Raw genomic sequence first — 17,665 nt, forward strand, 5'->3', positions numbered from 1 at the left:
TATCACCATTTGCTAAATTAGGAAAGTAAGGGTTAGAGAAATTAAATGATTAGAATTAAACTACCCAGCAGTAAATGGCAGAATCAGGAGCCACATCCAGGTCTTCTGAACCTGGGTGCTGAACGTAGCCTCAGAGGGTGGTATTTGACCTTTTAAGACTTACTAAATCTGTTCTCAAAGTCCAGTTTCTCAGGAAAAAAAAAAAAGAAAAAAAGGTCCAGTTTTTCAGAAATTGTTCTATGTTGGTAGATGAGTTTATTTTTACATAGGCATCTCTTGCTTTTCTAGTTTATGAATTTTTTTGGAAAAAAATTAATTATATGTCATATATTTGTAGTCAGATGAAGAGGGAAACAAACATCTCTTAAAACCCTGCCTCATAGCTGTATGGCCCAGCAAGCTCCAGCCCCTGTCTAGGAATTTAAGTGTTAGCCTTCTCATCCTATATGCCTGGCCTCAAACTCTCTTCTCTTTATCACCCTCTTTTCTTGCACTATCAACAGTTTGAGATATAAAGAGAAGCTTCTATAAAGATTTGAAAACTGGGGAATAAGAGTACCACTCAAGTGCTCTAAACGGGAAAACCATGTCATCGGGAAAGGGTAATGATTTGGGGAGAAGAGAGCCTTGGTAGAGAGGATGCTGGGAGAATCTCATGGGAGGATGGATCATGGGTCAGGCTACAGTGAAAGGTTCAGCCTGGAATGCTGACATTCCAGGGATGAAGAGGAACTTGATTAAGCTGTTCAGATAGGCTTCATGGAGCCATTCTGCCTTGATGTTTTGAACAATGGTGTCTGTTTCAACATTTTTTGCAGATTGTTTCCACTGCTTTTATGTTTAGATATATTTTTATTTAATTTATTTTTAGATATATATCTTTATATCTATACTCTCTATCTATAGCTATATATTACATTTAACTCTTCACCCTGTATGGAATTTATTTTGATTTGTGCTTAACTGTTTCTTACAAATAGTTAACCAGTCATTTCAACATCAGCACCACTTAACTGAATAAGATTTTCTCTCTCGACTTGTTTATACCACCCCCTCCTTTTCTTGTAAGAGGCAGTTTAAGGTTTTACTTTATTTTGCCCTTCTTACAAGAATTGATTGGTGCTTTATTGATCTCCCTAGCTTCTGGAAAGGTGAAAATTGTGGGAAAAAATGTCCTTTGTTGTACATATCTGAGAACAACTACTCACCTTCCCCTTTCTTTCTGCCATGCTATCTTGTTGATTAAAACAGGATAACTGTTATTGACATTTTAACGAGTGCCCTGGAAAATGAATTTCTACTGGTTATTTCCTGTCTCAGGACTTATAACACAGTGTGAGATTTTCTAACCTTCCCAGCTGCCAGAATGCACTGAAATATGAGTGTTGTTTGGCATTTTCAAAGAATCTGGGCGAGTTGGAGAAATTTTCCCACCAGGTGTTTAGCTATGCCTTTATCTGTGTACAACCTACACATCCTCTGAGAAGGGTGGGGTCACATTCTTCTTGGAGAACCTGGTCAAAGTTACGACCCCTCTCTTCCTCAGAAAACAACGTGTGTACGTATGCTGTTTACCACAGTTTCCAGGCATGACAGATTTGTGACCCTCACTTTTCTAAGGAGCAAATCCAGCTTCTTTTGGTGTGAGATGCGAGTAGCTCAGCTCTCACCATTTGCAGAGTTCTCATCCACCTCAGGAGAGGAACATTTGGCTCTTCCTTTTCTTAGAAGAGACTGTCATATGTGTGTGTAATTTTCAGAGTGACTTTAAATCCTGTTTCAAAATGGGATGAGTGGATAGGTGGGAGGGTTGTAGATGGATAGAAATGATAGTTTCTAAACCTTTCTTTCTGAATATGTTTTGGTAAATCATGGTTTTAGCTCTGTTGGAACCATTAATGAATACTCGCTTTTTCCAGCCTCGGATCAGAGGGGTGATCTCCTTTAGTTGATAGCCTTTCATTATATTAAGTCAAAAGCAGTCCTCCTCTTTGCCCTCCAAGCTAAGTATCTCTGAGCACGAATCCACAGCTAGAGCAAAGGCAGGACAATGTAGTTGTGAAAGTACAGACTTGGGAGTCAGACCACCTAGGTTTGAGTGCATTCCCTGTACTTGCTGGCTGGGTGTCTTAGAGCAAATCGCTTAATTCTCTGAGTCCCAGTTTCCTCACGAGTAACAAGGCAATGGTAATAGTACCCACCTTAGAGATGTTCTGAGAGAATTAAATGAGTTGATGTTTGTAAAGCATTTAGAGCAGCATCTGGCACGTAGTAAGCACTAAGTGCTTGACAGATAAAGGTTCTCAACTGCGATCATTCAGTCATAAGCAGTTGTGATTGTTACTAATAATGAAGTGAAAATCTTGACACTGTTTTTTTTTATAAATTGGAGAAGGTTGAAGTGTATCGCCAAAATAAATCTTGATGTCACTGTGATGTGTATTCCTTATATAGTTTATTACTGATTGCTCAGATTTTCCAAAACAATGTACCTAGAAGTGTCTCCATGCCAGGCATTACCCTGAGTGCTTTACGTGAGCCTTATTTAGCTCTCACGACCCCACTGTGGAGGTAGGCACTATTTGGGCCCCATCATGTGGAAGAGAAAACTGACTGACCTAGGGATGGGGTAGCTTTCCAGGTCACACAGCCAGTAAGCGGCGGTGCTGGGAGCCACACCGCAGCAAGCCTGACTCCAGATCTCCCTACTCAGAACCTTATACTGCCTGGGAAGATGAGGGGAACACTAGTGCTAAAAATGTTAGGGAACACACTGCCTGTTTTCTTCTTGTCTACTCAGTAACGATGGGACACCCGTAGAAGAGTTCACCAGGCATTAATGGGGAAAGGTCATGAAGGGCCGTTGTACCATCATTAGTGATAATTGCACTTTGAGTATGAGAGGGAATGTTTTGTGATAGGGGTGTTCCTGCACCTTTAAAGAGAGCAATACACCTTGTATATCACCTCAACTACTTCAAAGGTTGTTGCAAGATGAAATGAGTTAATCCATGAAAAGCATTCTGTACAGGACTGGCACACAGCAGGTGCTCAATAAGTGTTAGCTGCAGTTACTGTTATTGTGCCTGTGGTGGATCCTCAAAGGGCTTCGTCACGAGTCTAACCTAGTTCCCGGAATTTTCAGAAGAGAGACTCAGTCACTTAACTGGTTCGTGGTGGAACCAAACCTTCCCTCCAATCTAGCTTTCTCTGAGCCTGATGGCTTCATTTGGTAAGCCAGATCACCTTCCCCCACAGTCCCCCCAGTTGCTGCAGACATTTCACAGGTCCCCCTTAGTCTGGGAGCTAGATGTTGGTTTATCCCCTGAAATAAGTTCTACAGTGGATTTTCCTGGTGCAACTTGGGAACATCCAAGCAGGGATTCAGTCTCAATGGCGATCTGAACTGTTTTACAAAGACACTTCATTTGAAGCTCACCTAGCACAGTGCTTGGTGCGATTTCAAAATTTGTAAGTTTTCTTCCCCACACCCTCCTCCCCTTCTTTTCTGAGGTCTGGATGCTACTAATGTGTTAATGAATATAAAAACAGGTCTTTCAAAATTTGTTTACTCTCCTAGAGTATATAGTGTGACTACTTGAACGTATCTGTTTTCCTGTACACATATTCAAGTTAAATTCACAGTTTCCCTACTTTGAAAAACAGTTTTCTTGGAAATAAAATGTCTAGACAGACTTTGAAACTGAAAAACTGCAGCTTTGCCTCAGGTATTTTTGCTTGAAAACTGATACTTTCATGAATACTTGATTTTTAAAACTTACACAAGATGAATGCCATTTCATTTGGTGTTTTAGTCCTTACGAATAGTGATACAGTTTTGGTTTTTAGAGAAAGTAAAACTTTTTCCCATTGGTGAAAATTAATTTTTATGACTTTAATCTCTACTTTTGTATTGTTTGTTTAAATCTCTTATCGAATTCAATGGCAGAATTCCAAAAGTGTTTCCCTTCCCACTTTTTTTTGTCACCTTCAGTCTGCTAAAGGCCTTACATATTCATTATTCAAGCACAAATGTGTTGCAGGAATTTTAGCAATGCCTGCTTATCAGTGTGTTTTTAAGGATGGTCTAGTGAGTTAAGATGGCCAGATGCTTTAGGTTAATAGTGATAAGTGCTTTTGGAGTCTAATTAAGAGGCCATCTAATTTGTGAATTTGAATCAGGGTTCTGTTATGATTTTGATGTATAATTGTGGACATGTAATTTGGAGCTTCCCTGATTCCTTAGCTACAAAGTTATGATGTCAATAAAAGAAATTTGTGAATGAGAAGTTAAATGTTTAATTTGTAACTATTATGAAAATAATCACTATTTATTTGATGGATGATGTTGATAGAAACAATAACAATATACTGAGGGCTTCCTCTGCTCCAAACCCTAGGCTAAGTCCTTGTTACGCTATTTCATTTCATTTCATCTCTCTCTCTCTTTTTTTTTATGGTAAAGGAAAAACTGTTTTGCTGAAATCAGCAGCTAGTAAATTGCAGAACTAAGATACAGATCTTAGGCTGTCTGACTCCCAGCCCAGATTCTGAACCACTCATTTGTACAGCTTCTTAACTAGCACATTCTGTCCTATAAGCTGGGCTACCTTACATAGTATTTTCAATGGGTTAACCCACACCATGACTCCATGAAGGAGGTAGACATGCATTAGCTCCATTTTACAGACAAGGAAACTGACATTTAGGAAGAATAAAGGGCTATTCCAAGGTTTCACAATTGGCACAACTATTATCCTTCTGTATATAATAAAGGGTTTTCTTATGTGCTCTTTTAGTGCCATTTTGGGACTGTGAAATTGTTTGAAATTTCATTAGAAACCTCTATCATATGATTTCAACCTAGTGTGTGTATCGTGTGGTCCTGTGATGACTCACAGAATCCCTTAAATGACTTTTTTCTCTCCCTTCAAACAAAATTTCAGCAGTACCACTGCAAAATACCAGTGTAAAATGTCATAAAACAGGTTATTCCAGCCAAGAATCTGAGGTGAGGACAGCTTTAAGTTGTTCAGTCACATTAAAATCAAATCAGTGATGGGAATGCTGGCAGCTATTCAGAGAAGATGTCTCTGTAGCACATTAAAAATTGTATGCCCTAGTAAGGATGATCAAGAACATGGGCATATTCATATCTGTGGCCACAAAAAAGAAAAAGGGACCAATTTCGTCACAGTGTCAGTGCCAAGCAGCACATGACTCTCCTTGGAATAAATATGCATTTCTTAACTTTTCCAAGGATTTTTAATTCAGTTTATTTATCATAAACATTTCCCAGTTTAGAAAACATAAAATTTATTAAATAGTTGTAATTTTAAATATTCAAGGACTTGAAGCATTTGTGACATTGTTACTTAAATGGGTACAAGAAATTTTATTGCAAGAAACTGTATACTGATCCCTGTAGCTGACTTGTCATGTTTAGTATTTTCCTTTTTGCCTGCACAAGAAGAATAGCTTCTGTAATGTGAATTTAAATGATATATCAATCTAATAAATGTGGTTGGCTTAGCAAGTGATAAGCATAACTAATTCAATTTAAATGCCTCTTATATAAAAATAATGAACCAATACATTAAAGATTAAAAATGTTAATGCAATTAGCAAAAATTAGTATTCAACGAAGAAGGATGTTTCAGTTTTAAGATGGATGATATATCATTCAATGACAAGATAAGGACCAAATTCAGGTATACTTTATTCAGTTGATGGATTTATTAAAAATAAAATAAAATGCTTTATCTGAAGAAACTGATAAAACGGTATGTAATATGTGGACGAAAGATAACCCACGTCCTCAGGAACTATGGAGGAAACCAAGGCTTGAGTGACTTAACAGGGACTCTTAGAACATAATATCACCTGACTCCTTGTGGGAGGGAGTGTAGCGGGGGGGTGGGCACAGTGAGCATGGAACCTGAATGGAAATGGATTTGCCTGAATTCACTTTTCAATAAAATGAGCATTTGTGGTTTGGGGACACTGACATCAAGGGTATGCAATAGTGTCAGTATTTACCTTCATGTCACCGTGGCGTGTTGGCGCTCTGCTCATTTGCAGGTGGATGGCAAGCATTCCAACGAGGCAGCCTTGATCCTCCACAGGAAGGGGTTTGATTGCTGCTTCTCTAGCAGAGACACGGGGCTGCTTTGTTCTACTACCCAGGGAAAGGTGAGATGAAAGCTTATTTTTGCTTGTTGAGTTAGTGTGCTTTGAAATCCTTACTTTCTGCAGATAATCTTGACAATGAGATGTTTCATTGCCTCTTCGCTGACTCATTCCCCTCAACTTCAAATTAGTTCAAGTTTCCCCATCTTAAGAAAGCCCTTTCTCAACGTTCAGTCTCTTCTCCTTGTCACCATCAAAATGCATAGGCAAACATGTACACGTTTGAAGACAGTGCCCTCATCGATTCTTAGGCCTTCCATTTCCAACCTGCATAGCACCTTCTTCCTGCCCACTCCCCCATTTCCACCTCTCTCGGACATGCTCATGTATGATCCAGTTCAGCGATGGCAAACCCAAGTCCTACAGGGGCCAAGGCAAGTTTTACAGTAACTGAAGTGGGGTGCTGGCTTGCAGTATGGGAAGAGAGGGAGCAATGAGACTGTGGCCAGCGGGATAACTCAACCAAAGACCCCAGGGCAGCTGTACTTAGCTCCAGTCAGTTGTTTCCCCAGGGGAAAGATGCAGGGCTAGATCTTCTGATTAAGCAAGATTTGCATATGAGTCCACACTCTGCAGACCAAACGGATCCTCAGGCTGACCACTGCTTGGTGGCTGCGCATTTCTGACTTCTCTTCAAGTCGGTCTTGCTGACAGTTCTCATCAGAGAACTCTCCTTGGAAGCAAGTGAACCTCCAGTCTTATGCCTGTGGCTCTGAGCTAGCTGTAACTACAAGAAGGTGCTTGGGCTGATTCTAGCACACTGGCGGGTCTCCTCCACCAAGTCAGCTCAGGGGACCCAGCTCTTCTCCAAAACCTAATAGACATGGTGTAGACCAGACTCAAGTGATTCAGTTCCAGCGCTACAAAATTAGTATGTGCATAGGATCCAAAAAGAAAAGAAAATATAGTAGGGGGGCCTAAAATCAGCTTAGATAGATAAGCTTCTGCATTTCTGTTGCCTCACCCTGTATGTGGTTGGTGCTAAGAAAGCACTGATATCTTTGTTTCATTACATTTGCACTCTCCCTTATTAGTGATGATCTGAGAATACTTGCTTGTGAACATTTGTACTCAAACATTAAGGCATTGAGTCTTTAGGGGGGTATACGATCCAGAGAGACATATTAGAATAACCTGCCAGAAGTGAGGACAGTATTTTCCAAACAACCTCCCCACCCTATAAATGGGACTCACTGACATGATGGGCCTTCCTTGTGGCAGCCTGTGTCCTATCTCCCGGCTCTTTGGGCACAGGGAAGATGGTGGAGGAGCACCACTGTTAGGGGTAAGTATTGACTGAAAGAGGATATAGATGTGTTTAAAGCTTCTTGGCCTATAGATGTCCTTTCTTTTATTGAAAAAATGGCCCCTGCACCTGATGTGTTCTCAAGCAACAGAAAAGGAATCCAGAGCCCATCATCCTCTCCCGTTACAGTTTCCTGTGTCTCCCTCCAGGGTTAGTCTCCATGTTCAAGTATGTAGAGGTGGATTTAATCTCCCTCCCCTTCCCCTTCTTTTTCATTAAAAGGGAACTTCAAACATACTTTTCACTTTTTCTCCCACTGAATATATAGATGCGCTACTAATCTTTCTTCAAAGTTGTTCTAAACATGCAACTTTTTTATCATTTACTTTTTAGATATTGGTACAGAAACTTTTTAACAAGTTTACTGTTGTAAGTCTCATACCTTCGTCATTATCCTTGATGCATTCACCTCCAGACGCCCGAAATATAAGCGAGATCAACTTGAGTCCCATGGAAATCAGCACATTCCGAATCCAGTTGAGGTGAACCTGGCTTTCAGATTTGGATTGGGAAGCATTGGCTTTTATACACTTCTTGGTTTGACGTGCAATAAAGAAGGACATTATTTTAGCTTCTGGCTACTGTGAGGACATGAAATCTGTGATTTTTTTTTTTTTTTTAAACCAGTACAGTAAGAGAGGGAAAAAAAAAAAAGCCATGCTATAAACTTTTTTTTTTTTTTTTAAAGTTCCTTCCATGAACTTACCATCATCAGTATGAATTGATGCAACAAACAAAGAAATGTCTAAAGACAACCTCTCAACAGATTGTATCTCAGGTTAAATGTTAACTAATTATATCTGTGTTGGGGGTTGTGAAGAGATTGTTGTTAAGTATTCATGTTGCTGACCCTTTGTTAGTCTTACAAAAATACCCATTTTTACCAAAATGGAATAAAAAGCTGGTGGGTAATAGCTAATGGCCAAAATGGTTGCAATCATTCATACATGTTGGAAAAATTTTATGTGTTGAAATATGTGGAAAAGTGCAATCCATCAACCCTTATACATAGTTGACTATGTGTTTTTCTACCACTTGTACCACTTGACCCCTCCCCTCCTACCCTTTGTAAGTATTTCCAGAAATATCAGATTTTGAATCATTCAGTAGTAGACAAAGAGGCATATTTTCATTACTTGACAGTGTGGGATAGGTGCAATTTATTCCATTGTCACTAAAATAGAAGAAGCAATTCCATAGGTACCATGACCTCTTTTAGGTACCACAAGGTGTCTTTTTACACAGCTCATTTGAATACAGATGTTCTGAGAAGGGGTTTTCTATTTTAAAATTATCGTATCAGAATAAATGTGCCTTATTTTTTTATAAGTCTTGTTAAATCTTTTGGTGTCCATATTACGGTTGGGGGAAGGGAAGAGGCTGGGGGGAGGTGGAGGGGTGGGTACTTTCTATGACACATAAATTGTATAATTTTTGCCTGACAATGCTGGCCACGTTCTGATCTGTTTCATTAAATTTGTGGTGATGTTACTTTAAACATTTTGACTATTTGAATGTACTGAGATGTCAGAAAACAAAAGAAGGAAGAAAAATATTGTTGAGTAAAATATGCTGCTGCCAAGGAGACTGCAACGTGAAGCAAGGATTTTGTAACATGCAGAATCCACATGCTGTTTCCATTTCACAGGAGTTCACCATTTTGAAGAGAGAATGCTTTAAAATAGACCCTGTTTTGAAACCCACTTACATGTAGCTCATCATAATTTATCTTATTAAAGAGTATGTATGTTCAATGAATTCCAGACTTTTATACGTGCTAACCTCAAAGTGAAGCTCTAAACCTATGTGCCATTACAGTACTTTTGCTAAAATTTATTTGGGATCATCGTGAACTTGACATTAAAATAAAAGCAACATTAGCAACATTTAGAAGATTCAGTTTTAGCATAGAAAGGATTCTTGACTATGTGCACTTCTGAAAATTCTCTTTGTGTTAACTAATAGATTTAGTATTATCTGACTTTAAACTTCCATTATACCTCCTGCCATTCCAACATCTTCATATAGAAATAAAACACAATTTCTGTTTTATCATGTAGTCTGATTATCATCTGGATTTTCAGTCAAGATGCAGCTCCTAAGATTATTGTTACGTTAAATTCATAAACTTCTTTCTCCTTTAATTATTAAGGAAACAATACTAGTGTTGATCAAGATATTTACAAGGGAGTAATTTCATGCAATAAACATGTACTGTAAGTTTCCTTCCTCATTTTGGGGGGATAAACAACTTAAAAAAAAAAAGCTTCCTTCTTGTGGACATCTACAGATGTTAGGATTACCAGAAGCAAATCCCAGGAATGAGATCAGTATTTTCGTTGCATCTTAAATGTAAAACCTTCCTATAGGAGTTCACTGTGTTCTGTGGTTTAAGTGGGTGTGCTTAATTGTTCTGGAATTTCTGATCAATTGAAATTAAAAAATCCTGATGCAATAATAGTGGTTTTGCCACTCCCGGTTGTTTGAGATGGATCTGTCCCGTGTTTGGTTGGGGTCTTATTCAGTGTGTGTTGCCACCAGCTGCTCACAGGTAAAGCAGAAATTCTCTTTTACCAGCAAGTTTCTGCTTTTTATTTTTAGAATAAATCATCAGGGAAATGAAGAGAGGATGCTTTTGCTTTGGGTTGTGGTCAAGAACTGATTAATTTAGTGTCCCCGGCACACACTAAAAATCAGACACTTCAGTTGTGATCTCAGTGGCATATTTGTTTGCTTATGTTTTATTACATTTATTATTGCAGATGTTCAGTAGTTCATTACTTTCTCTTATTTTTTTTTTCTGAAAATTTAATTTACGGTTATAACTACAGTGTTTGAGAACTCAGCATCCTTGTTGTCTACAAATACTGATTAAAACAAAATGCTGTAAAATGTAAAACATTGTAATTACCTTCCCATGTCTTTGTTGTATTTGTGCTGAAATGTTTTCACATTCCTTTGTCTGGAAGAAATTCTTTGCTTTCATTTTGATTATGTTGCTTACCTTGAAATCAATAGGTTTTGATATTTTCTCTTGGAAGATTTTATATCTTTTTGGGAATATGTAATATATCTAATAAAAGATAAATATTATCATCTACATGGTCCTCTAGAGTAGTTCTTAAGTCCTATCTTGTAAACAAGATATATTAAAACATTTTGAGGGGTAGGGTGGAGGGGTGAGGGCTTGTTCTTCCATTATGAATGAATCGCTCCTTCTTCAGTCCAGTTCTAGTTAGAAAAGATAGTTTTAGCAAGCAAGTGGCAGGCGGGGGTGATGGTGAGTTTCACGTCTGGTTTTGGGGTCAGCTTTGAGGTTGGAGTCCAGGAACCTTCCCAGGAACGCCGTGCCTGTGGGACCTTCTAAACCAATGAGCAGGGCGAGATTGTGGTCACATTCCATGTATTCCAGGATAAGATGAGAGTAAGCCAAGATGTGAAATGAAGAAGGTCCATGTGAGCTGATCCAGAAGGTAAGGTGCGTTGGAAGAGTGGACTCCGGAGACACTCTGCCAGCCTGCTGGCCCAGACCAGCACACAACTTAGTGGTTTTGGGGGAATTCCTTCAAAGCCAGGAGAGGGGGGAGGGGGAGGGATAAATATCCTTCAGGTACGTATGGCAAACGATACATGCTAACTAGGAAGTTTGGACTTGTTTTGGATGACTTAAAAAGTAAAGAGATTAATCAATTTGTAATATGTATATACTGAGCTATAAAACCCTAGAGAAATATTAATAAAAATACTAATTTCATCATCAGATAGTGAAAATTATTTTTGGCTGCATATTTGATTGTCAACATGTCAAAATCATTTGAATGTTAAAACTGGTAAAGAAAAATTTTGTTTAGGTGGGCATATGTTCACATTCCTCCTACAAAGCTGTGATGTGAAACCAACTAAGGGTGATTGTGGCTGTGAATGGTTGAAGTAGTGGCCCAGAGGGGAGTGGGAGGAGGGCTCTATGACATATGCTGCCATATAGCCTATATAGAGAATGCCTGAAGAGAGGTTGTCATGGACAAGCCTCCTTCAATGTACACTGGCTTAAGCAAAAACAGGTGATTTATTGTCCCCAGTACCTAAGGTTCAAGGGTAGACAGCACTCCAAATAACAGCTGTAGCCAACTATAAGGTGATGTCATCCAGGATATGTTTTTTTTCTCTTGTTTTGCTTTCCTCTGAGTTATTCTTCTCAGGCAAGGACTGCACATTTGATGGCAAGATGGCTACCAGCAGACTCAGACTTGCATCCCAGCCGGCTTAGTGACCCCATTGGTAAGAGCACCTTCATCCACATTTTCAGCAAATGTCCTGGGATTGACAGTACTGGCTGTCATCTTGCTCATATCCTAATGATGGTGGCTAAGGGTAGAGTTAGGTTCAACTGAACCACATGGGCAAAAAGCGTGAGAAATAGTCCTCTCATCACCCCCCCACCTCATAGAAAATGGGATTCTACAACCAGGGGAAAGGGAGTTGGATACTGGGATACTATGGATTCTAGGCAGGCAAAATACAGTACGAAATACATTGCTGAGGAGAAACAAATGTGCAAATTTAAAGGAAGTAGAAAGCACACTTAGCTTCCGTTTCAGGAAAGGTTTCATAGAAGAGGTAGGCTTGAAATATCAATAGTTCCTAGAAGATGCATTTGACTTTAGGAGGTAGAACAATATGCGTGTACTCCATAAAAGACCAGAATGAGGAAAGACATGGTAACAGCAAGCCTGAAGAACTAGAAATAGATCCTTCTGTCTGGAGCAGCACTGTCCAATAAAACTTTTCTGTGATAATGGCAAGGTTCTTTCTACATACGCTGTCCAGCATGGTAGCCACTAGCCACATGTGGCTCTTGAACGTTTGAAATGTGGTGAGTGCAACTAAGGAACTGAATAGCTTATTCTAGTTGAATTGAATAGCAACATGTGTCTACAGTATTAACACTGGCCTGGAGCACATGGTAGGTAATAAGATACTAGCAGGAAGTACAACTTAAAATGCAAGTTAAGGGCACGTTCTGCTACAATCCTGATACTCAGTGTGGTCCTCAGACCAGAAGCATTGGCATTACCTGGAAACTTGTTAGGAATGCAGAATCTCAGGCCCCACCCCCAGACCTGCTGAATCATAATCTACATTTTAGCAAGACCCCCAGAGGATTAATGTGCATACTAAAGCTCCAGCCTAGAACATTTTTCAAGAAATAAAGTCTCTCACGGCTGTTAGAATGGCTGTTATCAAAAAGTCAATTATCAAAAAGGCAAGAAATAAGAAGTGTTGGCAAGCATGTGGAGAAAAGGGAACCTTCATACACTGTTACGATTATTTTTCTTCAGGGCTTTGCACTTGTTCCCTCTGCTTCAGTGATTCTACTTTCATACCTTCCTGGCGCAGGCTCCTTGTTATTCTGCTTTGGTTCATTGTCACCTTCTCAAGAATCTCCCTGGACCAGCCAATTTATACAAGTCCTACCTCCACTTCTTCACTAAGTATTTTATTACCCTGCTTCTTTTCTTCCTAACAGAGCCAAGTGTGAAATCATGTCAGTTTGCCTTCCTCACTGATATAAGTGCTACTGAAGGCAGGAAGCCCAGCTGTTTGTTCAGCCTTGTTATCCCCACACTTGGAACAGCAGACATTCAGAAAATAGGTGTTCAATAAATTGATGAAAATGTTTATCACCATTAAGTGTTGAGAAACAAAATTCTCAATTTTCAGAATAGAAGGCTGTGAAGTCCCTTACATCTTAATTGTATTTGTTCATGTTATTTTCCTGCTGAAAAGTCCCATTACCAGAAACTAAAGTATAAACATTTCAAGCTGCATTCCTAATTTGCCTAAAGGATGTGACCTCTTTATGGAAGATATTGTTGCTTAACAACCAGCTAGTGGCCCTCTGGCTTCTTTGCTAATAAAATCCTGGTTTGATTCACATATCAGACAGTCATAAGCCTCAGGAGGTGAATTGTGATTGGTCTAAATTAGTCATGATGATTTCCTTCTCTAGGCTTAATGACTGATTTAGGAATTGACTTGTGACACAATTTTGGCCAATGAACTATGATGGGAAGTCTGTTGAGGGCTTCTGAGAGAGGACTCCTCCCTCCTCAAAAGGGGAGAGCATCTTACCCTCATGCGACAATGTTCAAAGGCAGTTTTGTGTAAGTGTTGATGCTGGAGCTGCTGCAGCCATTTTGCAGCCCTGCAGAGACAAGCCTGAGGACAAAAGTCAACTGGATGACCAAATAACAAATGAGTAGAGCTGATGATGCTGAGCTGTTGAATGAACCAACTCCCACCTTCTTGTTATATGAAGTAATGTCACTTTAGTATTTAAGACACTTCGAGTTTAGTGTTACGTTACAAAGAGCTGAAAGCATTTAAACTGATGCTCCTCACCGCTGCCTCAGCACCATGCTCTCTTGTTTTGAATGGGTACATGTGTACTTGCCTGACCGAAGCTTAGTTGTAAAGTCAGTTTCTCAGAACACAGCCTCTTACTTTGTCCCTATTGCTCCCACCACCTTGCACATTTGCTCAAAATATTAAATAAAACTGTTCTTAATGATATTGTGTAGACATTTTTTCAAATATAAGATGAGAAGAAGGATTTTAAAAAATGCAAAATGAATCCAGGATGTGTGTACTAGCAAAATGCCTGAAGACTGCAGAGCTCCTTTGGCATATGCCCTCAGAGAGTGTCAACTCAAATGTGGAATTGGGGCTGGCTCCTGTGTAGTAAGGTGAACCTTATGTTAACCAAATGTTAAGCAAAATCTGGAGGCAGAGGGGAAGAGAACCAGGGGGCCGGGGTGGGAGCAGTGAGTCGGTGGAGGCTAGCCTCTTTGAAGTATGTCAGCTAATTCTTTAACTATTTTAAGATTTTTCCAAATAGATTTAAATCTTTGAAGGACTGTAAGTGAATTTCTGAATCTCCAAACCAGGCAAAGGAAGGAAATTGTAACAGTGCTATTTTAAAGGGCATATTTTAAGGGCCTTACATGGAACCCAGTGTTCTTGGCTCCCATGCTCTACGTAGCTTTCCAATTTTTTATTCATAAGCTTAGCCTTGGGGCTCATTTTCTGGTCCCAAATCTAAGTGGCAATGTTAGCAAGCAAGATGTGTCTCTAGGGTCTGGATGTGTGAGAACTCTTTTACTAAACCAAATGGAGCCCTCATTGGTTGACTTTCAGAGCATGATCTGAAGTTGTGAGGAGGCCTTTGTTTTGATCCAAAACTCCCCCCCACTGGAGCAGATCAGAGCACTCGCCTTTCTTGGGATGAATGTCCTTGTCACATGCAGGATTAAAATCATTTTGGGCTGGCTATATGGAAGTGAGTTTTCAAAAAAAGTGATTTGACTCATTTGTTTATTTTGTCTTCCTAGATGGATTTTTAAAGTGCAGTTAATAAGATTACTTTGAAGTTTAAATCTATTTTCTTAAGAAAAATCTACAAATTCATCTTCATTGAATGTGTGGGCTCCCGTTAATAGAGCCTGAATGCAATTGGTTTTAGATTTTGCATTGAGCTTTCAATAAACATTCATGGGAGTTGTCATTTGCTCAGGGTACCTGTGCTGGGCTCTGGGGGAGTGGGATTTTAATAATCTTGCCCTCCTGTCTAGTAAGGGAGAGAAATCCTGCATGGAGTTAAGGTGCTAGAAGACCAGAGGGCAAGAGGGCCACGTTAGCGTTGGCGGCACAAATGATAAGATACTTAGAGCACATAGGAAGGAGACTTTGCTTCCATACGGAGTGATGAGGGGAGAAGAGCAGGAGGTGGGAGGATTTGAGCTGAGCCTGGAAGGATATAAGTATATCACAAACTAGATGTGGGAGAGGAGGGTGGCATGACACCAACAGCATGAAAACGAGAAATCTCATGTCTGGTGGAAGTTTTGTGAAGGGAAATCATTGGAAGTTACACTGGAAATGTTTTTGTATAATTTAAAGGCTCCCCATAATCTGTATCTAGACTTCGGACTCTACAGAAGAAAATGGAGATGTGGTAGTATGCACATTAATATTGATTGATAAACACATTTAAGAAGGTGAAAGGAAAGAAGCATGTGTGTAGTTTTCAGGAACCCTTAATAATTGCCAGTAATTGTGAAGAAAGGGAAACATATATGTCTGAATTGAATTTTTTCATTGTAGCCACGTGATGCTTGATTAAGGCAATTATGAACTGTAAGTTTCTTGTGTATGAGACTGTTGACTCCAGAACTCTATAGTGATTTTATTAGTGAAATAGTAGCATCTAATTAAGCTTGGACAGAACCATTTTACAGGGTATCGAAGTAACTAGCTCCTTTCATTAGTCCATAGTCAATCTACTTCAGGACCGTCTCTACAATTTAATTTGTCAGCTATAAACTCTAGAGTATTTGTCACCCAGATAAGAGGTCAAAGAATTAATGAGACACATTATTAAAATACTTTTAAAAGGGTCTAATATTTTAAAGTTTAGGAGAACTTTGTCACATGCAGTCTCTCGGGCCTGTGTCATTGAAACGTAACGATGAGGGTTTGTAAGTCAGTAAAAACTACGTAAGGTGAAAGACTAGCCCACCTGATCCTGAATCCCACCCTGTTTGCATGATGAGAGATGACTGAGATTTCAACAAAGTTGTAGCCCCAGTTCTTACAGCTTTCACAGGTATGGGGGACATGGAGCCCTTTGAAGGACAACATTTCAGATTAGAAGGGAACACGGCGGGCAAGATGGCACCAGCAAAAATGACTGGTTTTTTGAAAATATGCACCTGGCTTCATTAAAATCTCTAGAAATAAACAATGAAAATGAAAGCTTTTCAACATTTAAAAAGAAAGCTACCTACTTGAGCACCTGGTATCATGGAGCCAGGAGGCTGTAGGAGTTCCAAACTTGCCAGGGTTCCCAATAGAAGGCAAACTGTCTGTCTCGGGCCTATAGGGTCTGGTGTTGTTTTCTGTGTGGTTATGACAATCAGCTACCTGATAACGTTTGTAGAGCAGCGGGGGCTCGTGACAGCAGGCAAATATTGTCAGAGGACAAGGGGAAAAGAAAGCATCACTAAATGCTGATTCCCTTTTCTCTTCCTTTTTCAAAAGGCATGGCCGGAAGTAAAATATGATAATAATAATCATTGCCAACACTTATTGAGTGTTATGTACCAAGCACTGTAAATACATGGCATACTTAGGTATGCCTTACAGCCACCCTATAAAGGCTGTACTATTATACCCATTTTACAGAAAAGGAAAGTGAAGGCTAAAGAAATACAATTCCAGTCTTGGTCGACTGGGGGTCTGAGAACTATGGTCCACAGGTCAAAGTTAGCCTACTGCCTGTTTGTGTAAATAACGTTTTATTGGAACACAGTGATACCATTTGTTACATACTTTTTATGGGTACTGTATGGCTACAAAGGCAGAGTTGAGTAGTTGTGACAGAGACCATATGGCCCACAAAGCTGAAAACATTTGCTGATGGTCCTTTAGAGAAAAAAGTAGACCTTTTATCTATCTGACTATAGAGTCCACTTGATGTGGAATCCCCGGAGTTGTCACTTCAGTGGATATTGAGAACGTTTTAACTATAAAAGAATGGAAAATGTGGCAGCAGTAGTGGAAAGAGCACTAGACTGGGAGCCTGACAATCTAGATGCTTGTCTCAATTCTGCAAAAAGTAACTGTGGGACCTTGGAAAAGTCACTCCACCTCCTAAGAAATCTTTCTTCCTGATCTGCTCATTAAAACCACACTGCCAAGCTTCCAAATTAAAAGGTTTCCTAAACAGTTTTTCTGGTTTGCAAAAAGCTATTTTAACTGATCAAATAAAATGCATTTTTACCAGTTCTCCATGGCAACGCTCACAGCTCTTGCCAAATAACCTTTTGAAGTCCTATTTCTGCATGTTTGGGGTATGGCACCTTTGGGTAGAAAGATGTTTCAGAATAGGAATATTCTGTTTAATGCAAAAACTTATTTTTGTTTTGTTTTGTTTTTGTGAATGCCAGGGGTTTCCTTCCACTGAAACCACCTAAGCCTGAAGCTTTTTCTAGGGAGATTGAAGGCTGAATGTGAAGAGTAATATAAAAAATCCCGAAAGGATTATGTAAAAACCATTGAGTTTCAAGCTGTGAGTCAGCACCAACGGCTCCTACATGTTGTGGGCTTCAG

General features: G+C 39.5%; 1 protein-coding gene across 1 annotated transcript in view; it reads left to right on the forward strand.

Annotated features, from left to right (window-relative positions):
* Nucleotides 1-8,856, forward strand: part of MAN2A1 (mannosidase alpha class 2A member 1) — a 160,711-nt gene extending 151,855 nt beyond the window's left edge. The window contains exons 21-22 of the mRNA XM_068535712.1: nucleotides 6,082-6,192; nucleotides 7,829-8,856. Coding sequence (XP_068391813.1) covers nucleotides 6,082-6,192; nucleotides 7,829-7,981 — 264 coding nt within the window. The 3' untranslated portion in view covers nucleotides 7,982-8,856. The remainder of the gene's footprint in view (nucleotides 1-6,081; nucleotides 6,193-7,828) is intronic.
* The last annotated feature ends 8,809 nt before the right edge of the window (nucleotides 8,857-17,665 follow it).

This window comes from Eschrichtius robustus, chromosome 2, assembly GCF_028021215.1.
Source record: "Eschrichtius robustus isolate mEscRob2 chromosome 2, mEscRob2.pri, whole genome shotgun sequence".
In the NCBI taxonomy this organism is placed as follows: domain Eukaryota; kingdom Metazoa; phylum Chordata; class Mammalia; order Artiodactyla; family Eschrichtiidae; genus Eschrichtius; species Eschrichtius robustus.